At 57.4% G+C, this 21140-nt stretch overlaps 2 protein-coding genes across 2 annotated transcripts; one reads left to right on the forward strand and one right to left on the reverse strand.

The window, feature by feature from the left end:
• The first annotated feature begins 500 nt into the window (after positions 1-500).
• Positions 501-12838, forward strand: HOOK2 (hook microtubule tethering protein 2). The gene is made up of 22 exons (XM_028088873.2): positions 501-598; positions 1116-1201; positions 1271-1343; positions 2313-2363; positions 2469-2601; positions 2694-2761; positions 3112-3174; positions 3470-3550; positions 3657-3817; positions 3912-4052; positions 4987-5188; positions 5427-5537; positions 5647-5734; positions 6118-6187; positions 6877-7014; positions 7125-7212; positions 7409-7443; positions 11362-11444; positions 11525-11628; positions 11859-11969; positions 12038-12109; positions 12193-12838. The coding sequence occupies exons 1-22, from the start codon at positions 554-556 to the stop codon at positions 12340-12342; spliced, it is 2154 nt and encodes a 717-aa protein (XP_027944674.1). The 5' UTR covers positions 501-553; the 3' UTR covers positions 12343-12838.
• A 1598-nt stretch (positions 12839-14436) lies between these two features.
• BEST2 (bestrophin 2) lies at positions 14437-18070 on the reverse strand. The gene is made up of 9 exons (XM_028088980.1): positions 17919-18070; positions 17704-17798; positions 16787-17020; positions 16558-16712; positions 16144-16221; positions 15814-15966; positions 15643-15723; positions 15332-15486; positions 14437-14860 (listed from the first exon to the last, which is right to left on the reverse strand). The coding sequence occupies exons 1-9, from the start codon at positions 18068-18070 to the stop codon at positions 14437-14439; spliced, it is 1527 nt and encodes a 508-aa protein (XP_027944781.1).
• Positions 18071-21140: the final 3070 nt, after the last annotated feature.

A 21140-nucleotide genomic window follows, 5' to 3' on the forward strand; every position in this document is an offset into this window, starting at 1 on the left:
GACCCCTTGTTTACCCCTGAGTCAAGACTCTCAGGTCACCTCCACCAGGAAGACCCCTTTAGGATCTCTCCTCGAAGTCCACAGAACGTGTTATGGCCTGCCCTTTCCCCGCGTAGATAAAGGCTCCGATAAGGTGGTTAGGCAGCAGAATTTCTTCCAACTGAAGGGAAAGGACGTGAATAAGCCTGTATAACAGGGTGGGATAGCTCCGCCTCACATGATGAGGAGTTATCGTGACGTCTTCGCTACCCCCAAAAGAGCCAAGGAGGAGGGGTAGCGGGTCCACATTTGGGATGTGCAAGCTTGGTCCCGACTGACCCCTAGCGGCAGGGCGGGCGCCTGAACGCTGCCCGAATCCAAGATGGGGGAACTGGAAGTCCGATCGGGCGTCGGGAGATCACGTGTCCGGGGCGGGGCCTGCGCCTAGGGGGCGGGGCGGGGCGGCGCTCTAGGCCGAGCGGGAGGTCGGGGCTGCGGGCGCTCGCTGGTGGCGGATCAGGAGGTGGCTGCGGTGGCGGGGCTCCGCGGCCGGGGTCGAATCCGACTGGGAGCCATGAGCGTGGACAAGGCCGAGCTATGCGGGTCTCTGCTCACCTGGGTAGGTCGGGGGCGGGGCCAGGGACAGGTGTGCGCCCCTTCTTCTTGCCCGGGAGCCCTGGCCTTGGCTCAGTCTACCCCTCTGTTCTGGGGCTGGGAGGAGGAAAGAGTGGTGGGCTTGCAGGGCGGTTGGACTCTGGCCTGAGCACCCGCCCCCGTCACGTGGCAGGTCTGCGTGGAAAGAACAGGTGAGGCTCCGCCCCTTCGCGGCTGGGTCACGTAGGGCGAGGGCACAGGTGAGCTGGTCTGGTCACGTGGGGCCTGTGGGGCCCAGGTGACTCGTGGTTCCGCCCTGGCCTCGTCACGCGGGGTTTGTGGAACACAAGTGAAGTGAGGCCACGCCCCCTCCAGGCCCAGGTGTGCAGAGGCCACACCCCCGCGGAGCTGGTGTGAGAAAACTATAGGCCAGTCCCCGCCAACCGTGTGAGGTTCCTGCTGACCGGGAAAATCTGCAAATGGGGAAGGGTTCTGTTCTCCCAGGCCCTGACTGCCCGTTGCCCTTTCCTCTCCCTCCCCAGTTGCAGACGTTCCACGTCCCGTCCCCCTGTACCAGGCCCCAGGACCTGAGTAGTGGCCTCGCCATAGCCTATGTGCTGAACCAGATGTGAGTGGGGCTGAGGGGGAGGGTCCCGAAAAGGTCCTCCAGCAGCTCATCCCACCTTCTCGCCCCCAGAGATCCTTCCTGGTTCAACGAGGCGTGGCTCCAGGGCATCTCAGATGACCCAGGTCCCAACTGGAGGCTGAAGGTGACAGGTGGACTCATGACTGGGGGACAGACTGGCGAAGAGATAATCAGGGAAGGCTAAGCTAGACATATCCTGGGTGATGGGTCAGCTAGCCACATGTCCTGGGTGATGCACAGACTTGGCTAGGAAGAGGGACAGATGTCTGGTGATGAGCCAACTCTGTTCTTTCATTCTCCTATGGAGCAGGCCTGGGTGTGCAGCAAGGAATAACAAAGACAAAAACCTGCATGCACACACACATATAAACATTAATTTCCAATGGTAGTAAGTTCTATAAAGACAATAAAAGCTGAGCCATGAGAGAGGGCAACTAGGTGGGTGGTTACTCCAGATGGGTTGATCTCCATGTGAAATTTGGAGAAACGGGATTCCAGGCACAGGGAACAGCAAATGCAAAGTGGGGAATAAGCTTGATGTATCGAGGAAAGGCAGGGAGGTCGGAACAGAAAACAAGGGGCCAAGAATGGTGGATGAGGTCATCAGGAGGAGGGCAGGCTGGGGCAGGGAGATGGATTCTATTTTAAGTGCTGTGCAAAGTCAAGGGAGGGTTTTAGCAGAGAGGAAAGACACAACCTGGCTTGGACTTTAAAAAGCTCCCCCTGGCTGCTTGGAGAGGAATGGGGGGTAGGCAGCAAGAGTGGAAATTGAGACCAGGTTGGTGCAATAATCCAGGTGAGAGATGAAGGTGGCTAGAGCCAAAGGGTGGCAGGGCAGGTGATGAGAAGTGATTGGATTCTGGGGACATGTGAACAAGATGGACAGGTGGACAAGAAGGGCAGACGACTAGATAGGTCATCCCTAGGAGAGAAGACATTTAGACAGAGAACGGTGCCAAACAGGATGAGATGACCAGTGATTGGGAAATGAGGCAGAGAGAAAAGGCTGGGATAGGCAGCTTCACAGTGGGGGCTGCCTGGCTCCTTCTGGGGGCCTCTGGGACCCTGGACACAACTCCTTACCTCTCCCTAGGTCAGCAACCTGAAGACCATCTTACAGAGCTTGGTGGAGTATTCCCAGGATGTGAGTAACTATGACAGGACTTAGGGGGTGGGGTTGGGTTGGGAGGAGGTGAGTGTCTGTTAGCCCTCATATCCCCTATTCCCACCCCCACCCCCCTGTCCTCAGGTCCTGGGGCATCCCGTTTTGGAGCAGCATCTCCCGGACGTGAGCCTCATTGGCGAGTTTTCAGACCCAGAAGAGCTTGGCAAGCTGCTTCAGCTGGTGCTTGGCTGTGCCATCAGTTGCGAGAAGAAGCAGGGTATGGGGGTTCAGGGCCCCCAGGGGATGACCCGAGGAACTCTTCCTCACCCTCTACCCCCATGTTTCAGTGTTCTCCACCTTGATCCCCAGAGCACATCCAGAGAATCATGACGCTGGAGGAATCAGTTCAACATGTGGTAATGGAAGCCATCCAGGAGGTAGGTGGGGGTGCCCACTGTGGCAAGGAGCTTCAGGGGAGGGGACATCAGAGCAGAGGCAACTGGGCACAGGCTCTGCTCTGGTAAGGTCTGGGCTCTTCCTGGAACCCAGCTGGCCAGATTTCCCCATCTCATGTGTCTGCCAGCTCTAAGTCACCATTTAGCACCCTCAAAGGACCCAGCCTCCCTGCTGGAGCCATGGCAGGAAGGCAGCCTCTAGCCTGGGGTTCTTGGGGAGAACTGGCTTTGGGGACAAGAAGATGGAGAGGCCCTTAGGCTGGGTCATGGAAGCTTTAATGGCCACCCTCAGAGGGCCCAGCTCATCTAGATGTCCTCCTGCCCCGCTTCAGCTCATGACCAAAGACACCCCGGACTCCCTGTCACCAGAAACATATGGGAACTTTGATAACCAGGTAAGAGATGGGGGACCTTGTTAAAGGACCAAGCCTATTGCTGATTCTCAGGGCTGCCTAAGGAGGAGGAACTTGTCCTTAAGTGTGTAAACTACCTCCATCCCTCAGGGTCCTAGCCTCTTCCCTCGTTCCCACATCACCTTTCCTCCAGTCCTTTGGGGTCCCAGCCCTCTGTTAGATCTTGAGGGATTCTGGGCTCCTCCTCTCTGCCACTAGAGATGCCAGCTTCCCTCCACTCTCTTCCCATGGATCCCTGACTTCCTCGCCCCTCCCCACCCTCCACTCCCCTCCTCAGTCCCGAAGGTACTACTTCCTGAGCGAGGAGGCTGATGAGGGGGATGAATTGCGGCAGCGTTGTCTGGACCTGGAGCGGCAGGTGAGGTTGAGGGTGGCGGGGAGGGAGCACAGGTGCTCCTGGGGCAGAGTTGCTCGCCTCCGTTCTCCCCTCCAAACTCCAGCTCATCTGCACCCCCTGCTGGCAGCTGGTGCTCCTGTCTGAGGAGAAGCAGAGCCTGGCCCAGGAGAATGCTGCGCTGCGGGAGCGGGTGGGCCGGCCGGAGGGTGAGGGCGCCCCTGGCCTCACTGCCAAGAAGCTGTTGCTGCTGCAGTCCCAGCTGGAGCAGCTGCAGGAGGAGAACTTCAGGTGCAGTCAGCTGGGAATGGGGCCAGCAGGCCAGGGGATTGGCCCAGCTGCAGTCCCCTCAAGTGTCCCTTTCTTCCCCACCCCACCCCGCCAGGCTGGAGAACGGCAGGGAAGACGAGCGCCTGCACTGTGCCGAGCTGGAGCGGGAGGTCTCGGAGCTGCAGCAGCGGAACCAGGCGCTGACCAGTCTGGCCCAGGAGGCGCAGGCGCTGAAGGATGAGATGGACGAGCTGCGGTGAGTGGTCGGTCCCTGGGTCCCCACTGCCCACTCGTGTTGCCACCGTGTCCCTCTGATGCCATAGTCCCTCGAAAACCCCCAAATGCCCAGTGGACCCGCACAGTGTCTTCTGGACACCACCAAGATTCCTGGATCCCTGATGCCCCCCAGGACCCCACAATGTGCCCTAGTGATCCCACATTATAGCCCCCAGACCTTGGAAGATCCCCACGACCCCAGCTACCAGCTCCCCACCCCTGCTCCCATGCTGCACAGGTGCCCTCATGCTCCAGGATCCTATTGTGCCCTCCAGGACCCAAATGCAGTAATCCCCCCGCCACCCCCTCTGACCCCTCATGTGCCCCCTCATGATAGGACTCTTCCTTCTTGACTCCACAGCACCCCTGCAGCCCCAGAGCACTTGTTGGGCCTCCAGAACACCCACTTTCTAGACCTCACCATGACTCTGTAACCTCAAAAGGCTCCCCTGTGACCCCACAGCACCCCTGTAATGTTAAAGTGTCTAGTGAATCCCTACTGCACCTTAGAGGACCACATAGTGCTCTGCCCTGAAGCTCCCCCATGACCCCACCATGCCCTCGTTGATCCCACAGCCACCTTATAACCTCAAAGTGTCCTTGAGGCTCTTTAGAGCCTCTGGGCACCATCATTCCCCCCTGGAACCACTCAGTCATTCTATATCCCCACAATCCCCCCCCATCCCTGATTATGACCCTGGGCTAACCACTGGTGCTTAGGGCTCCCTCTATGCCCCTTAATGATTTCCCAACAACACCGAGCCCTGGCTGACTCCTGACCCTCACGATCTACCACCTTGAACCCACACATCCCCAGGTGACGTGACATCTTCCCCTGCCCAGAGGGCCTCAGATCCAAGCTGAACCCTGACCCCAGACCCAGGCCTCCTCTCCTGACTTGCCTCCTCCCCCAGGCAGTCCTCTGAGCGCGCTGGGCAGCTGGAGGCCACGCTGAGCAGCTGTCGGCGCCGGCTGGGGGAGCTGCGGGAGCTGAGGCGGCAGGTGCGGCAGCTGGAGGAGTGCAACTCCGGCCATGCGGAGCGCACCCGGCAGCTGGAGGATGAGCTCCGCCGGGCCGGCTCGCTCCGTGCCCAGCTCGAGGCACAGCGACGACAGGTGCGGCAGGGACCAGGGCAGAGCCTGGAGGGCAGCGTGCTCTGGGCCGCTGGGCCCCTCGCCCCTCTCACTTTGGCCCATCCTCAGCATGGCGCTGAGCCCCTGCACCCAGAGCCCTCTCGCCCTCATTTGCATAGCCCCTCCCTAGGCTTGTAAGCCCCGCCCCTCCGAGGTCTGGCCTCTCTGGCCGCAGGCCTTCACCTTCAACCCTGCATCCTCACCCCTCGTCTCTGTTCAGGTTCAGGAACTGCAGGGCCAGAGGCAGGAAGAGGCCATGAAGGCCGAGAAATGGCTATTCGAGTGTCGAAATCTGGAGGAGAAGTATGAGTTGGTGACAAAAGAGAAGGAGGTGAGGCTGAAGTCCGGCATCCAAGCCCCACCCTGTCCATCCTGGCATAGCCCAGTCCCCAGGAGGCCAACCATCCCTCAAATGGCATCTTGCAACCCTGTCCCTCCAGCGGCTGTTGGCGGAGAGGGACTCCTTGCGGGAGGCCAATGAGGAACTGCGCTGTGCCCAGCTGCAGCCTCGGGGGCTTACCCAGGCTGGTGAGTCGGAGGCCTAACAGCCCTAGGGCCTGGGGCAGGGGTGGCCTAAGGTGCTGTTAGGGCAGACAGAAAAGCAGTGTCCCAGGGCTTGTCTAGACCGGGGGGGGGGGGGGGGGCAGAGCTAGGCCACTTTGAAGACAGGCTAGAGCGGGAAGAGGTGACAAGGGCTGACAGAAGGCAGGGGCTGACCTCCCAGGATCAGGGTGGGGCAAAGGCAAACTCAGGCCATGCATCGCTGCTCCCTGTCAAGCTGGGAGTGAGGCTTGTGTTAAGCCAGGCTTTGGGCCAAACTTGAGTCCCCAAAGATGATTCTTGGAAAGAGAACCCTAGGGCTGGGGGCAGCAGCTGTGCACCAACCTGAAGACATTTCTCACGTTCTCCAGACCCCTCGCTGGATCCCACCTCACCAGCTGTGGAAAACTTAGCAGCAGAGATCCTACCTGCAGAGCTGAGGTACCCTGGGGTCTCTCAGAGCTCTGGCCGCACCCAGAGCCCACTCTCTGCCCTGCTCCCAGTGCAGGCACCTACTGCTAGCCTGGCCTGCTATGTTGGGATGCCAAGTCCTAGCCTGGCTCCTGGGCCCCCTCACTCCTAATTCGGCCCTTACCTGGTCGGCGCTCTAGCCCTTGTTGGTTGCTTGCCTCTCCAGGATCCATCCTCAGTGCACAAATTAGGCCCAACCCATCTGGCTCTACTCACCGAGCAAAATTCCTACCCCCAGCCCCACTCATGTAGGACTCTGCCCCCAGGGCGTAGCCCTGCCCTCAGTGTAGCCCTTGCTAGGTTCAGTGACTCGTGTCTTGCCCAGATGAACTCTCCCACCCCAGTTCTTCCTATTTCTGCGTCTGTGTTTCCCGCAGTCTTGCTTTCTCGCAGCCGTAGCAGGGATCCTGAATGTTCTAACCCGCTCCCGTAGCCCCGCCCTTGCCTGCCTCCACCCTTAGGCCCAGCTCAAAACCCCGCCCATTTTGGTCCCCCAGCGCTGGGTCCCCATTACTCTAATCCGGCCCCGGAGTCTGGTCGGGCGCTTCCCCAGGGCTCTGTCCCTCTGCCAGCCCTGTCCGCCCAGTCTCCCTGCCAGAGTCCGGCAGGCCTGCGGGGTGACCCGTCTCCAGCCCTGCTCACTCCCTCGCGGTCGGCAGGGAGACGCTCCTGCGGCTTCAGCTGGAGAACAAGCAGCTGTGCCAGCAGGAGGCGGCCTACCGGGAGCGGCAGGAGGAGCTGCAGCGCCACCTGGAGGACGCCAACCGCGCGCGCCACGGGCTGGAGACGCAGCTGCGGTGAGGACCCACGGGGCGGAGGGGGGCCCCCCCGCGCGCGCGCATGGAGGGGGCGTGTGATGCGGGGCAGAGGGCGGGCGCAGGCACTCAGCAGCCCCGCACTCCTGCAGGCTGAACCAGCAGCAGCTGTTGGAGCTGCGGGCCCAGGTGGAGGACCTGCAGAAGGCCTTGCAAGAGCAGGGGGGCAAGACTGAGGATGTGAGTGCCCTCCTCCTCCCTGCCTGGCCCTCCCTCGTGCCCTCCCCGTAACCCTTCTCTCTCTCCTCCCTGCTGCTCGATGTCCCCTGCAGTCCATTGTAAGTACCGTGGGCCCAGGGTGGCACCCCCTACCCTCACCGGGAAGGAGTTGGGACCTCTGGACCCCCATTCACCCAGTGCCTGTTCTCTCCCCCAGTCTGCCCTGCTGAAGAGGAAGCTGGAGGAACATCTGTGAGTCCCAGAGGGAGGGCATTCCTGGTGGTGGGGGGAAAGGCTGGGGCACAGATGTGGGGGTCATTTGCTGTCTTTGGGGGCTTATTTATGAGAACTAGTTAGCCAAAACAGAGAAGGCTCAGATCAGGTAGGGTCTTGGGGGCCAAGGGAAGGAGTATGAACTGTTCGGGGGGAACAATGGGGAGCCATGGAGGGAATTTCAGTAAGGTAGTATATGACAGGGTGACAATCACCTTTTACTTTTTACATTGTTAAAAAAAACATTTTGGGGGCGCCTGGCTGGCTCAGTCGGTAGAGCACGTGACTCCTGATCTCAGAGTCATGGGTTTGAGCCCCACATTAGATGTAGAGATTCTAAAAAAAAAAAAAAATTTTTTTAACAACAAAAAAAACGATTTATTTTATTTTTTAAAATTTTATTTATTTATTCATTTGAGAGAGAGAGACAGCATGAGCAGGGGGAGGAGCAGAGGGAGAGGGACAAGCAAGACTCTGCTGAGCATGGAGCCTGACCCGGGGCTCAATCCCATGACCCCAACATCATGACCTGAGCGGAAATCAAGAGTGGGATGCTTAACAGACTGAACCACCCGGGTGCCCCTATTTTATTTTACTTTTTTTTTAAAGATTTTATTTATTTGAGAGAGCAAGCGAGAGAGCAAGAGAGCATGAGCCAGGGGAGGGGTGAGGCAGTGGGAGAAACAAGACTCCGTGCTGAGCAGGGAGCCCAATGTGGGACTCGATACCAGGACTGTGAGACCATGACCTGAGCTGAAGGCAGACGCTTAACCGACTGAGCCACCCAGGCGCCCTTCTTTTATTTTTTATTTCTTTATTTTTTATATTTATTTTTTTATTTTTATTTATTTTTTAAAGATTTTATTTATTTATTTGACAGAGAGATAGAGAGCACAAGTAGGTAGAGTGGCAGTCAGAGGGAGAGGGAGAAGCAGGCTCTCTGCTGAGCAGGGAGCCGGACGTGGGGCTCGATCCCAGGACCCCAGGATCATGACCAGAGCCAAAGACAACCGCTTAACCAACTGAGCCACCCAGGCGCCCCTATTTTATTTTTTAAAAAGATTTTATTTATTTGAGAGAGAGCACAAGTGGGGGGAAGGGCAGAAGAAGAAGGAGAGGGAGAAGCAGGCTCCCCACTGAGCAAGGAGCCTGATGCAGGACTCAGTCCCAGGACTCTGGGACCATGACCTCAGCCACCCAGGCATCCCCCCTATTTTATTTTTTTAAGAATCTATCTTAAGTAGCTATTATATTTATAGTTTAAAAAACGAAATATATACCGAGCAATACAGAGAGAAGGGGTATATCTTTTAGTCCCCACATTGATTCAGTTTCTACGCCACCCCCATTCATATTAGTTCATTATAAAAATCCTTGCAGGGGCGCCTGGGTGGCTCAGTCAGTTGGACAGCTGCCTTCAGCTCAGGTCATGATCTCAGGGTCCTGGGATCGAGCCCTGCATCGGGCTCCCTGCTCAGCGGGGAGTCTGCTTCTCCCTCTCCCTCTGCCCACCCCCATGCTTTCTCTCTCTTGTGCTCTCTCTCATGCTTTCTCAGATAAGTAAATAAAATCTTTATTTATTTATTTATTTATTTATAAAGATTTTATTTATTTGACACAGAGAGACATAGCGAGAGAGGGAACACAAGTAGGGGGAGCAGGAGAGGGAGAAGCAGGCTTCCCGTGGAGCAGGGAGCCCGATGCGGGGCTCGATCCCAGGACCCTGGGATCATGACCTGAGCCTAAGGCAGACGTTTAACGACTGAACCACCCAGGCGTGCCTAAAATCTTTATTTTTTTAAAAGATTTTATTTGAGAGGGAGAGAGAGCCCGCACGAGCAGGGGGAGGGGGAGAGGGCCCCGCTGAACAGGGAGCCTGATGCGGGCTCGATCCCAGGACCCCGGGATCATGATCTGAGCTGAAGGCAGCTGCCCAACCGACTGAGTGAGCCACCCAGGTGCCCCAAATAAAAAAATAAAAAAAAATATTTTTAAGGATTTTATTTATTTGACAGACACAGCCAGAGAGGGAACACAAACACGGGGAGTGGGAGAGGGAGAAGTAGGCTTCCCAGGGATCAGGGAGCCCGATGCGGGGCTCGATCCCAGGACTCAGGGATCATGATCTGACCCGAAGGCAGACACTTAACGCCTAAGCCACCCAGGTGCCCTAAAATCTTTTTTTTTTTTTTAAGATTTTATTTATTCATTTGAAAGAGGGAGAGAACGCACAAGCAGGGGGAGAGGCAGAGGGAGAGGGAGAAGCAGACTCCCCGCTGAGCAGGGAGCCTGACCTGGGGCTCGATCCTAGGACCTGGAGATCATGACCCAAGTCGAAGGCAGACGCTTAACCATCTGAGCCACCCAGGTGCCCCAAATAAAATCTTTAAAAAAATAAAAAATAGGGGCGCCTGGGTGGCTCAGATGGTTAAGCATCTGCCTTCGGCTCGGGTCATGATCCCAGGGTTCTGGGATCGAGTCCCGCATTGGGCTCCCTACTAGGCAGGGAGCCTGCTTCTCCCTCTGCCTCTGCCTCTCTCTCTCTCTCTTTCTCTCTCTCTCTCTCTGACTCTCATGAATAAATAAATAAAACATTTAAAAAATAAAAAATAAAAATCCTTATGAAATTTTTAAGCAAATGAATATAAATATAAATTTTTATTCTGATTCCTCATTTACCTGAAAGGTAGTGTGATATCTGCTAGGTCTGCACTTCACTTCTCCTACTTAAGAAGATGGCTGGGAAATTTTGCCATATGAATAGTTGTTTTTCTTTTTAATAAATACAGTAGCTTTTGTCGACTGGGGTTCCATGGAGAAATTAGGCCTGGCCTTACAGAAAATGATTTGTTTGACTCTGCTCACTTCTGCCAAGGATGGCGTATAGCTGGTACCAACCCAGAATGCAGAAAAGGTTATTTCCTTACAGAGGATGGATATATGGAAACGTCAGGGCTTAATTCTCCTGTAAAATTCCAATCCAGAAGGGCTGGCCTATAACATTCTTTGGTGAATGTCATATGTATTTAAGTCATTCTTTCTGACGCCTGGGTGGCTCTGTCAATTAAGCATTTGCCTTCAGCTCGGGTCATGATCCCAGGGTCCTGGGATCGAGCCCAGGCTCCCTGCTCACTGGGGAGTCTGCTCCTCCCTCTCCCTGTGCCCCTCTCCCGGCTTGTGCTCTCTCTCGCTCTCTCTCTCTCTCTCAAATAAATAAATAAAATCTTTAAAAAAATCCATTCTTTCTAGGTATTTGCAATTTCAAACAGTGCAACAGAGTAAAACCTTGTATGTGCATCGTTCTGCTTGTGTGCAGATATGTCGAAAAAGTGGAATTGGTGGCTTAGAGGGCACATGCCTTTGTAACCTTAGTAGATGTAGCGCAAGTTTCACGATTAGGTGTTAGACCATGCTCCATATCCCGTGCACGAAAATAATCTCACTCACCTACAGGGAGTGTTCTTAGATCTTTTGGGTTTTGCCACAGGTGGCAGAACTGTAAGGTTTTACACCTTGAGTTTCTTTTTGTTAGAAGAGATCTGCATTCTAGAAAGATCCCTGGCTGCTGGGCGGAGAAAGAAACTGAGAGCGAGTGTAGAAGAGACTGGCAAGGGGTGATGGTGGCTGTACCAGTGTGTGGGCTGTGGCACGGAGAGAAGTGGACACACACAGGGCTGGTCCAGGGCCCACCCGATGAGGGGTGTGGCAAGTTGTGGCTCCAGTGGCTAAGGAGATGGTGGGACCAAGGCATGTGGCTTCTGTCTCGGCGGGGGGCTGGCACACAGGTCTCTGCAGCCAGGCAGGTGCACACTGGCCAGCTGGGAAGGCTGTGGCCACCAGTGGGAGGAAGAAGGGGGCCCAGCGGTCAGTCCGCTGCTGCCCATCCTCTGTCCACAGGCAGAAGCTGCATGAAGCAGACCTGGAGCTGCAGCGGAAGCGGGAGTACATTGAGGAGCTGGAACCGCCCACTGACAGTGGCCGTGAGTGGGATGCAGCAGCTGGGTGGGGCGGGAGGGCCCCGAGCTTGGCGGGGAGCTGAAGGGTCCCCTTGCTCCCCCAGCAGCTCGGCGTATTGAGGAGCTGCAGCAGAGCCTGCAGAAGAAGGATGCGGACTTGCGGGCCATGGAAGAGCGCTACCGCCGCTACGTGGACAAGGCGCGCACGGTGAGGACACCGGGGGTTCACGGGCCTCCTGCCAAGGCCGCTGCCTCCCACTGACTCATGCCTCCCACCGACTCATGCCTCCCAGCAGCGTGCACCTCTCTGCCCCCCACTCCCGCACCTGCCGTACCCCCATCGTATCACAGACGTCTGCACCACACTAATGCGGCCCAACACGTCCAACGGCCTGCAAGGCCAAGGTCACACCTGCCTGTGTCTTTCCCAAACCCTAGGTCATACAGACCCTGGAACCCAAACAACGGCCATCCGGGGGGGCACCCCCAGAACTTCACACCCTGAGGACACAGCTCCGGGAGCGGGACGTCCGCATCCGGCACCTGGAGGTGAGTGTCCTCATCACTTCTCACTGTCCCCAGCATATCCAGGCCCCTGACTGTTCCCTCCTTGGCAGATGGACTTTGAGAAGAGTCGAAGTCAGAGGGAGCAGGAAGAAAAGCTGCTCATCAGTGCCTGGTATAATATGGTGAGTGCACGTCACCGTAGTGAGGGTACCGGGATGTGCCATGGGCTCACTGGACCCCAGCCATGACCGCTTCCTCCCTCCAGGGCATGGCTCTGCAGCAGCGAGCTGGGGAGGAGCGGGCACCTGCCCATGCCCAGTCATTCCTTGCACAGCAGCGGCTGGCCACCAACACTCGCCGCGGGCCTCTGGGACGCCTCACATCTTTGAACATGCGCCCCACCGACAAGCACTGATGGGCCTCAGGATCCTGCCCTCTGCCCAGCCAGTTGGGGCTCAATCTGCTCTGGATTCCCCCAACTCACCTGGGGCCCAGCATCAGGAAGGCCTAGGGTCAGCTGCCTGAGAGCCTTAAGGTCATGACTTCTGCCCTTTGTTCTCTCAGATGGGACAAGTGTGCAGGATAGGGTAGGAGGCAGGAGTGGGTCTGTTCTTTTTAGCAATGTGATTCTTATCCTTGATTTTCAACCTGCGGTTAATGAGATGCCAGGGGAGAGAGTGATTTTTATATTTGAGAAGAAAAATAAAGATTTTCAATCTGTCCTGGCTGGACTCTGGGCACTGAGGGGAGGGAGAGAAGATGGGCCAGATCATTGCTTTTAGAAAGGCCTGGCTTGTGTTCTTACTAAAGCATGAATGACTGACAGCACCCACTTGGAGGTGAGAACCATTGTTTGTGTCTGTGTAAACAGTATGTGCGTGAGGTCTTTTTTTGAAGAGGCTTCAGACAAAAATTCCTGCCTTATGAAGCTGTCTTTTCTCATGAAGGGAGACAGACAATAAACAAAATAGATAAAGTAAAAGTTTGATGTGAGAAGTGCTACAGAGAAAAAGAAAGGCAGAAGTGATGGGGATGTGGGACGTCCATTTGGGCTGTGGTGGTTTTAAATAAAAGGCCAGCGGAAGAGACCTTGCCAAGGAAGTGACATAATTTAAGCAGAGACCTCAAGGAGGTGAGGGAGGGGCCGTGTAGGTATCTGGGAAAGAGTGATCCAGGCAGAGGGAACAGCGTATGTGTGAGGCCCTGAGATGAGGCTTTGCTTGGTGGTTAGAGGGACAGTGAGGAGGCCAGTGTGGAGTGAGTGAGGGGAGGAGGGGAGAGATGACGGCAAGGAGATTGTGAACTGGAGGGAGTACTTTTATTCTAAGGGACATGGGAGTCATGTAGGGTTCTAAGGAAAGGAGGGACATTACCTGACTCAGGTATTCATAGGCTCCCCTTGGCTACTGTGGAAGGAACAGACTGGGGGCGGTTAGGGCCAGAGCTGGGAGACAAGGGCAGTGGTCCATGGTCTAGGTGGGTGGGTGGGTGACATTGGTGGCTCAAGATGTGGGCCCTAGAGGAATGGGAAATGGTTGGATTGCGGATATAATTTGAAGACCGAGCTGATAGGATCTGCTGCTAGGTTGACATGGAGGGGGTAAGAGAAAGAGTTGGAGAGGACTCCCAGATTTGGGCCTATCACCCGGGAGGGCAAAGGCAACAGATAGGTTGGGGCAGGTTGGGGAGCCAATAGGGAGCTGGTTTGGGGAGAATGTTCTGTTCAAGGTGCCACATGATCTCGAGGAGGCAGGTGGCTCTCTCAGTCTAGAATCTGGAGAGGGATCCTGGCTGGACTTCTAAATTCACCATATGGTTGAATTATGACTGGGAGCTCTGAAGGAGTATTGGAGAAGGCAGTGACTTGGGGCAGAGAAGTGGCTTGCAGAATCATAAAACAAGACTGACAGGAGGGGGCTGTGGTCTGGGGACTGGCTGGTACATTCATGAACGAGTAAAGCCATGGACACGTGGGGTCATTTCAGAGGGCAGAGTTTGGGAAGAAGGAGGCAAGGTGCGATCAAAGAATCTGGAGGAATTCTCAAATCTTATTTAGCCTAATTCCTGGCAGGAAGAGTCGGGCTAATAATGTTTGAGTAAAAACCCTAACATTTTATTGAGCACCTATTATGTATCAACACTCTAAAACCGTTATTCCATCCCCATAACTCAATGAGGTAGGCACTCACATCTCCATTTTAAGGAAAGAATGAAGGCAGGGCACACTGATGGGGGCCTTTCAGGCAGTGGAGGGAGGGAAGTAGAGCTGGTGGGAAGGACCGCCTGTTCAAAGAAGCTGGAAGAATCCTTCACCCTTAGCCCAGTGCCTGGCCCACAGGAGGCTCTCCAAGCCCCAGTGCCAGACGCGAAGGCTGGCGCGCAGGAGGCGGGAACCGGTCAAAATCGGACAGGTGGAGTCCACACGCGGCTTATGCAGACCCGGACGGCTGTCTGCGTGCCCTGTCGGGGTTTGTGTCCCCGTCCTTGGGGGAGCCTGGGCCTGAGAGCCTCAGGCTAGACTCTCCTCCTCCTCGCCAATGGGGCTGGGCAGCCAGGGTGGAGCCGGGCCCCGGGGCGCGGGCATAGGCACAGTGGTGAAGGGCTCGGCGGCGGGCCCCGGGACGGACAGCTCGGGGCCGGCGGGGAGCTCCGGCTCTGGCTCCCGCAGGCCGGAGTCGAGCAGCGGGTCCCCGCAACCGCACTCCGGGGCCGCGCCGTCGGGGGCGCCTGCGCACGTGCAGCTGGCGGCTGTGGACGTCTCAGACACGCAGCTGTTCTTGCGGCGCATTAAGGACAGGCGCCGGCCCAGCAGGCCTCCCGCGGCCGTGCCTGCGCCTACCGGCAGGAGGCGCTGCAAAAAGTCGCTGTGCGCCTCGCCCAGCGGCCCGTCCACGCCGTCCAGCCGCTGGAACTGCATGTCCTCTTTGGCCAGCCTGTCGGACGGACAGTGGTTCAGCGTTGCGACCTCGCTCCTCTCCTTGACTGACAGAGCTGGGACCGAGACACGCTGCTTCTCCTGGTGTCATCCATCCCTTTGTCCCACTTACCCCAAAGACCTCGGTCCTCCTCCTGAGAGCCTGCTTTTATCCTCCGGCTTCGGCTAAGCTCAAACTTAGCTCTTCAAGCCTCAGTTGGGACTGCCGCGTCTCTGGCGCTGCCTCTGGCCGCCCATCCAATCCTCATCGGCCTTAGCCCTTGGGTCGGCCCCCAGTTAGTGGCCGGGTCCCAGACCTTGACCCGGATCCCTGCCCCCTACCCCCATTCTAGTCCTCACAGACTTTAGGTCTTAGCCCTGAGTCTCCAAATTGGCGCTGTCCTGGTAGCCCAGAGCCCCTCCAATCGGATCATCCCCGCAGGGCCAGAAGCCCCTCCTCCGGGAGGCCCCACCCATCCCGCTGGCTCACGTGATATCGAAGGTGGAGCCCTGGAAGGAGGGCTGCTGCCGCAGGAACGCGGTGGCTGCGGTGTAGGGGGCGCGAGCCTCGGTTGCGTCCCAGTACAAATCCTTCTCCAGCATGGCCAGGTCGTCATACATCTCGTCCACGGCCAGCATTGACACCTGCGGGCGTGCACGGGGTGGACCCCTCAGGATGGGTTAGGAGCATGGTGACCAAAGAAAGAAGGATGATCGTTCAGGGTCCGGGCCCCGGCAAGCCTTGGAGGGGTGGGGCCGAGGCTGGTTTGGGAGCCCGGGATGGTCGCACGCGAGTCTCACCTGGAAGTTGCGGTCGATCAGAAAGTTGGTCTCAAAGTCATCGTCGTCCTCTCCGAAGGGATTGATGAGCTGCTCGGCTACCTGAAGGGGGAGGGGATAGGTAGGTAGAACCCTGAGAACCCGTGCCTATCCCCCCCTCCCCGGGAGTCCCTACCTCTGGGCCCCACCCACCTTGAGCCAGCCCGCATAGAAGAAGAACTGCAGCAGGGTGAAGATGGGCACGCACAGGTCCAGGTCGTGGCCTTCGTAGCCCTGAGCTGGGTCCAGGAACTGGCGACCAATGAGGCAGGCCAGGAAGTAGCTGTACACAGCGATGGTCACCACCTGGGGGCAGGGTGGGTCACCAGGTCAGGGTTCTGTCGGTCTCCGGAGGTCTTGGAGAGACCAGGACTAGAATGGGGCATCACTGATATGGGGGCTCAGCGGGCCCTCAGTCTTCCCTTGAGCCCAGTGCGTCAGAGCGTCCGATGCCGGATTTAAACAGAGGCACGGCAGGGTTACCTGGGTATAGACAAGGGGTACGCTGATCCAGTCGTAGTGAAAGAGCATTCCACACTTGCCCCGAAACACGGTCAGCTCCTGGGTGCAGAGACAAGTCATGAGAAGGCCTGAATTGCGATTCAGGGGGATTAGGGTGGGTACTTGGGATGGAGGTGAGTGGTTACCTGGTGGGATGTGAGCGTGTGCTTCTGGGTCTCCAGGGAGAGTATTTAGTGGTGAGTGTACGTCTGGGGTAGGGGGCACTATGCGCCTGGGGGTCGGCCCCCTAGAGATAAGTGTGCACTGGGGGACGGCTTGGTAAGGGTGTTGGGAATCTGCCTCGGGGGAGGCGCGTGGCAGGCCGCCATCTGACACAATTCGGGGGAGGTGTAATTCCCCTGGAATTTTGTCTGAATGACCTCCTGGCGGGCCCACCTCGAGCAGCAGTTTAAGGGCGCTGTTGTCGCGGATGCGGCCCTCACGCCGGGCCTGCGCAGCCAGGTTGGAGAACCAGACGCAGGGCACCCAATACTTGTTGTAGGACGAGTTCAGGTTCTCGAACTTCTTACGCTCCTCGCGGGTCATAAATCCTGGAGGGGCGAGGTCGGGGTGTGTGAGGGGTTACTAGCCCCGCCCCCCGCCCCGCTTCAGGCAGGCGTCTCACCGGCCTCCACTACGTGGTCTATGGTGGGGAAGCGCTTGAAGACCGCGGTGCTGACTGAGCGCAGGATAAGCACAGCCGAAAGCCCGGCGTAGCGCATGAGCGTGCGCCGGTACAGGCGGCCCCGCTCGTCGCGTCCGTGCACCGTGCCTGCCACCACGCACATGAGCGCGTCCGGCAGCGGCATGCATAGGTACTGGTTCCACCAGCGGTGCACCACCAGCGTCACATAGAAACCTGTAGGACAGCCGGGAATAGGGGGGCTAAGTGGGGATATTAGGGCCAGGTCGTGGCAAGAGGGATGATACAGGCTCCGCATCAGAGATACCAGGGGAGGCTCATCACCCACCCACCTCGCGGGGCCACCTGGGCTGGGAATTTGGGGGTCACCCTGGCTGATTGTCACCTGGGATGTGAGATTGGGATGTCAGTATGGAGGTGGAGACACAGGGCCTATGTTCGGGGCACACAGGCAGGTTGTCACCCTGGCCACAAGGAATCACTCGGTTGGGAGCATGGGGGACCTGAAACAGGAGGCTGGGGTCACATGATGTCACTGACTTGTCAGAAATGTCCTCCGGGCAGGACTTGAGAGGATGGAGTCATATAGGGTCACTGGAGGGGTCCCCGGGACCCAGGACATGTGTGGAGCCACCAGTAGTCTCATGCAGACACAGATGGGAGACCCTGAGATGACCAGGGATTAAGCCTATGGGTGACACGGAGCTCTCATGGCTTACTGTAACCAGGTGACACCCAAGGTCTCTGGAAATTGGGGCCACACCTGGCATGAAAGATGTAGAAATAGGGGTCTGTTGCAGTTGGATTTGAGGGGGGTCTTCTGAGGAATGGGGTCTCCAAAAGGCCTGGAAATGGGTTTCTTAGTATTCGGGGAATGGGGAACTCAGGAGCAAACGCACCCAGCACGAAAGAAACTGGGATGAGACTGGCATACTGGTCACAGTAAATGACGAGCTTCTCGAAGTAGCGCTTCTGCCCTTCGGTCAGCACGAAGCTGCGAGGGAGGGGGCAGGGGGTTACAGGAGAGCCTCCCTCCTGGACACACCCAAGGTCCCTTCCCTAGTCCGCTGCGCCCCCCCCCCCCGCCGCGTTCCCCACCCCAGGGCCGCCTCACCGATAGGCGGCACTCAGCGCCATGTAGAGCCCCAGGAAGCAGACCAGCTCGCGCCACAGAAGTTTGTAGATGCTCCCGCGCCACAGCAGCAGCAGCTGCGAGAAGCCGCCGAAGCGCGCATTGGCCACGCGGGCTGTGTAGGTGACGGTCATCGCAGTGCCGGGCCGGCTGCGCCGAAGGAGAGGGAGCTGAACCGGACCCCAGACTGTGGGTGGAGGAAAGGGTCCCCCGGGCTGCGGGCAGGGGCGGAGAGGTGCGGGCCGACTCAGCTTGGGGTCTCCAGCCCAGGTTCCGGTCTCCTCCCAGGCCCACTCAGTCCCGCCCTAGCCCCCAGTCCTTCCCAAGCCCCCTCTCACAGGCCTCCCTCTTCCCAGGACTCCTGGTCCCAGCGCCTTGCGTCTACCTCCCCTGGCCCTCTCCCTCCATCCTCCATCCCCAAGACCCTTGGGTCCACCGATCAGCCCCAGTAGCCCTCCTTACCTGGGCTCCCATCCAGCCTTCCCCACTTCCTGAGTCCCCAGCGCCTCAGTTTCTAGAGTCTTAGGACTCCAGCTCTTCCCCAGCCTCGATCCCCTTCTTCAGGTCCCATCTCTGCCCGTCCCCCACCCCACTCCTACAGCTCCCATTCTCAGCCCATCCTCCACCGCCCGCACTCCCTTCTGAAGCCTTTGGAAGCCCAATCCCCAAGCTTCCAGTTCCCCCAGGCCCTGTACCCCAGGCCCTCTCCCCTGGCTGGTCTCTCCCCTACACAGTTGCCCGAGCCTACCCACCTCCCCACTTAATGGCCCTGGCTCTGCCCCTTCCCCCTTCTCCTGGACCCACCTTGACCTTTCATCTGTCCCATCCCCTCCAGCCTTCAGAGCCCTCAGCTCCCCACCCTGAGGAGTCGGATGGATTCCTGCCTGAGGACCCATCTGTCCTCAGGATCCTCTGTTACCCCAGGCCTGGGCCCTTCTCACCTGGTGGAGGGCGCAGAGACAAACGGGGCCAGGGACAGAATGGGCGGGTGAACTCAGCATTAGGTGGGGCTGAGGCCAGACCCCGGGGGGAGGGGGCTGGGGAGTGGGCGTGGGCAGCCCCTCCCTGGCCCGCCCCCCCCTTGGCTACAGCCTCAGAAGTTTGTTTGGAGAAGTCTTGCCAGTTTGTTACCTGGGGCAGGGGGCCCAATCCACCCTGTCCTCCCTTGCCCCTCCCTGTCTCTCTCTCTCAGTCACTGGCAGGTCCAAGGGATCTTGGACCTAAGCTGGGGGAGGGGGCAGTGACTGTCTCCTTCCCAGTTCCAGAGACACACACACACACACTGTTCAGTGAGGCTGTGTCACTCCACAGCCGCCATAATCACACACCGTCACAAGGATGCACATAGAAACACACACCGTAGACCCAGGCACAAATTTAACTTCTTTTAACGCAGCCTCCCACAACCGGGGTAACCCAGAGTGCAGTATACACTGTTACAGACTTACAAAGTCACAGAAGACACCTGTAGCTCTACCCACCCCCAACATTCAATATAGGCAGACGGACCCTAACCCACCAGGCTCTCGGCTCTCAGGTATCCATCCATATGGTACTCCAGCCACTCAGGAGCACATGGGCAGGGACCTGGGACCCTGCATTCCCTCACGATGGCACCATGTTAACAAAGACACACGCAATGTCACACAACTGCTAAGCACAGACCCCAGAATGCCTTCACACAGACAACAGAGATCCCTCCCCTACAGTCCCGCAGAGCCTTCTAACTAGATGGGCTCATGCCCATACCCCTCCATAAAATTCACCTGCATTTACACATTATTACATAAGACACTCTCTCCTCAGTGCTCCCTCAACCATACACACATCTCAGGTCTCACTCTCAGTATTGCCATGAACACACAAGCTTGGGGACACAGCTTGTCCCCAAATTTGGCATGGATGTAGACAGATGCTGCCCCTTCACAGACACACCTACAAAGGGGGCACCCCCAGCCTGACACAAATAGCCCCCTTATCCCCAACATCAGACTCATAACCCAGTGTGGAAGGTGCGGAGGCTCAGAGTTCCAACCCTAAGAGGGGCACCCTTAAAGCCCCTTGTGTTCACCGTGCGCACTAGGAGGCCCATTGCAGCCCCGCCCTGCAGCCCCGCCAGCCAGGACACTGTGTTCCCGGCCTGGCAGATGTCTGCCCTGCCCCGGGTAATTAGGAACTGGCCCGGACTGGCCACCCTCAGACCCAAATCTCCGCTGTCCAGCTGCCGGACAGCCCATAAAAGGGGGAGATGGGACAGCCCATAAAAGGGGGAGAGGGAGTGGCGCGGCTAGCTTCAGGGCCTGGGGGAGGGCACTGGCTTCAAGAGGATGCTCTCGGTTTCTGAGCAGAGGCCCCCACTTCCTAGGACACGTCCTTACAGGCACTACAGCTCGCCCCTACTCCTTGCTCAGCCACCCGCCCCCAACTCACGTGTCCCCACACACCTCTGATTGCTGGCCCCCCACCGGCCCCGGGGCAGGTTGCCCGAGCTAGTTCACATGCTTAATAATTGTTACAGTGAAGAATAACAAACACTCCTTGGCGGCTGCGTGCCTGGTGCTGTTGTAAAGGCTCTGCTTATTTCATCTCATTGAGTCCTTACAAGCGGACGTAAGAAATTGGTGCTTTTGTTATTCCTGTTACCCAGGTAGGGAAACTGAGGCTCAGATGACACACAGCTTGTTTGTGGCACAGCTAGTTTTTGAACCCAGGCAGTTTGGCTCGGAGCCTGGGGTCTGTCACAGATTGCACCACTGTGTTTGTTTACAAGTGCCACCCCAACCTGTCCACACCCAGTGGAATAGTGGGGGGGGGGGTGGCATGTCTAGGCTTGGGGCTGGGTTCCCCTTACATGCACACCCTGGCACACCTGTGTGCAGCCTGAACACCACTTCCTGACTCATGCTTGTCCTCAGGAATCCTCTTTCTGTCCCCTCGAACCAGCACGGCCTTGGAAATTGCAAATGCTCAACGTCACTGCCCCAGTCTTGGGTCTCTCAAGTGGGGATGACACTGGCTGTCCAGGCAGTGGCAGAGGGAGGAGTGAAGGGATATGGGAGCCCACTAAGTACCTTCCAGCTGGTGTGCTAAACCCTTCCAGGGTCTGGTGAATTTTCCCATGACTCTGAATGACCACACTTTATGTTTCCATTTTAGGGATAAAGGGAGCGGAGCTCAAACCGCAGGAAGCATGCTGCCTATCAC

This window comes from Eumetopias jubatus, unplaced genomic scaffold (genome assembly GCF_037043125.1).
Source record: "Eumetopias jubatus isolate StellerSeaLion01/CBP00866 unplaced genomic scaffold, mEumJub1_p1.0 scaffold_1, whole genome shotgun sequence".
NCBI lineage: Eukaryota > Metazoa > Chordata > Mammalia > Carnivora > Otariidae > Eumetopias > Eumetopias jubatus.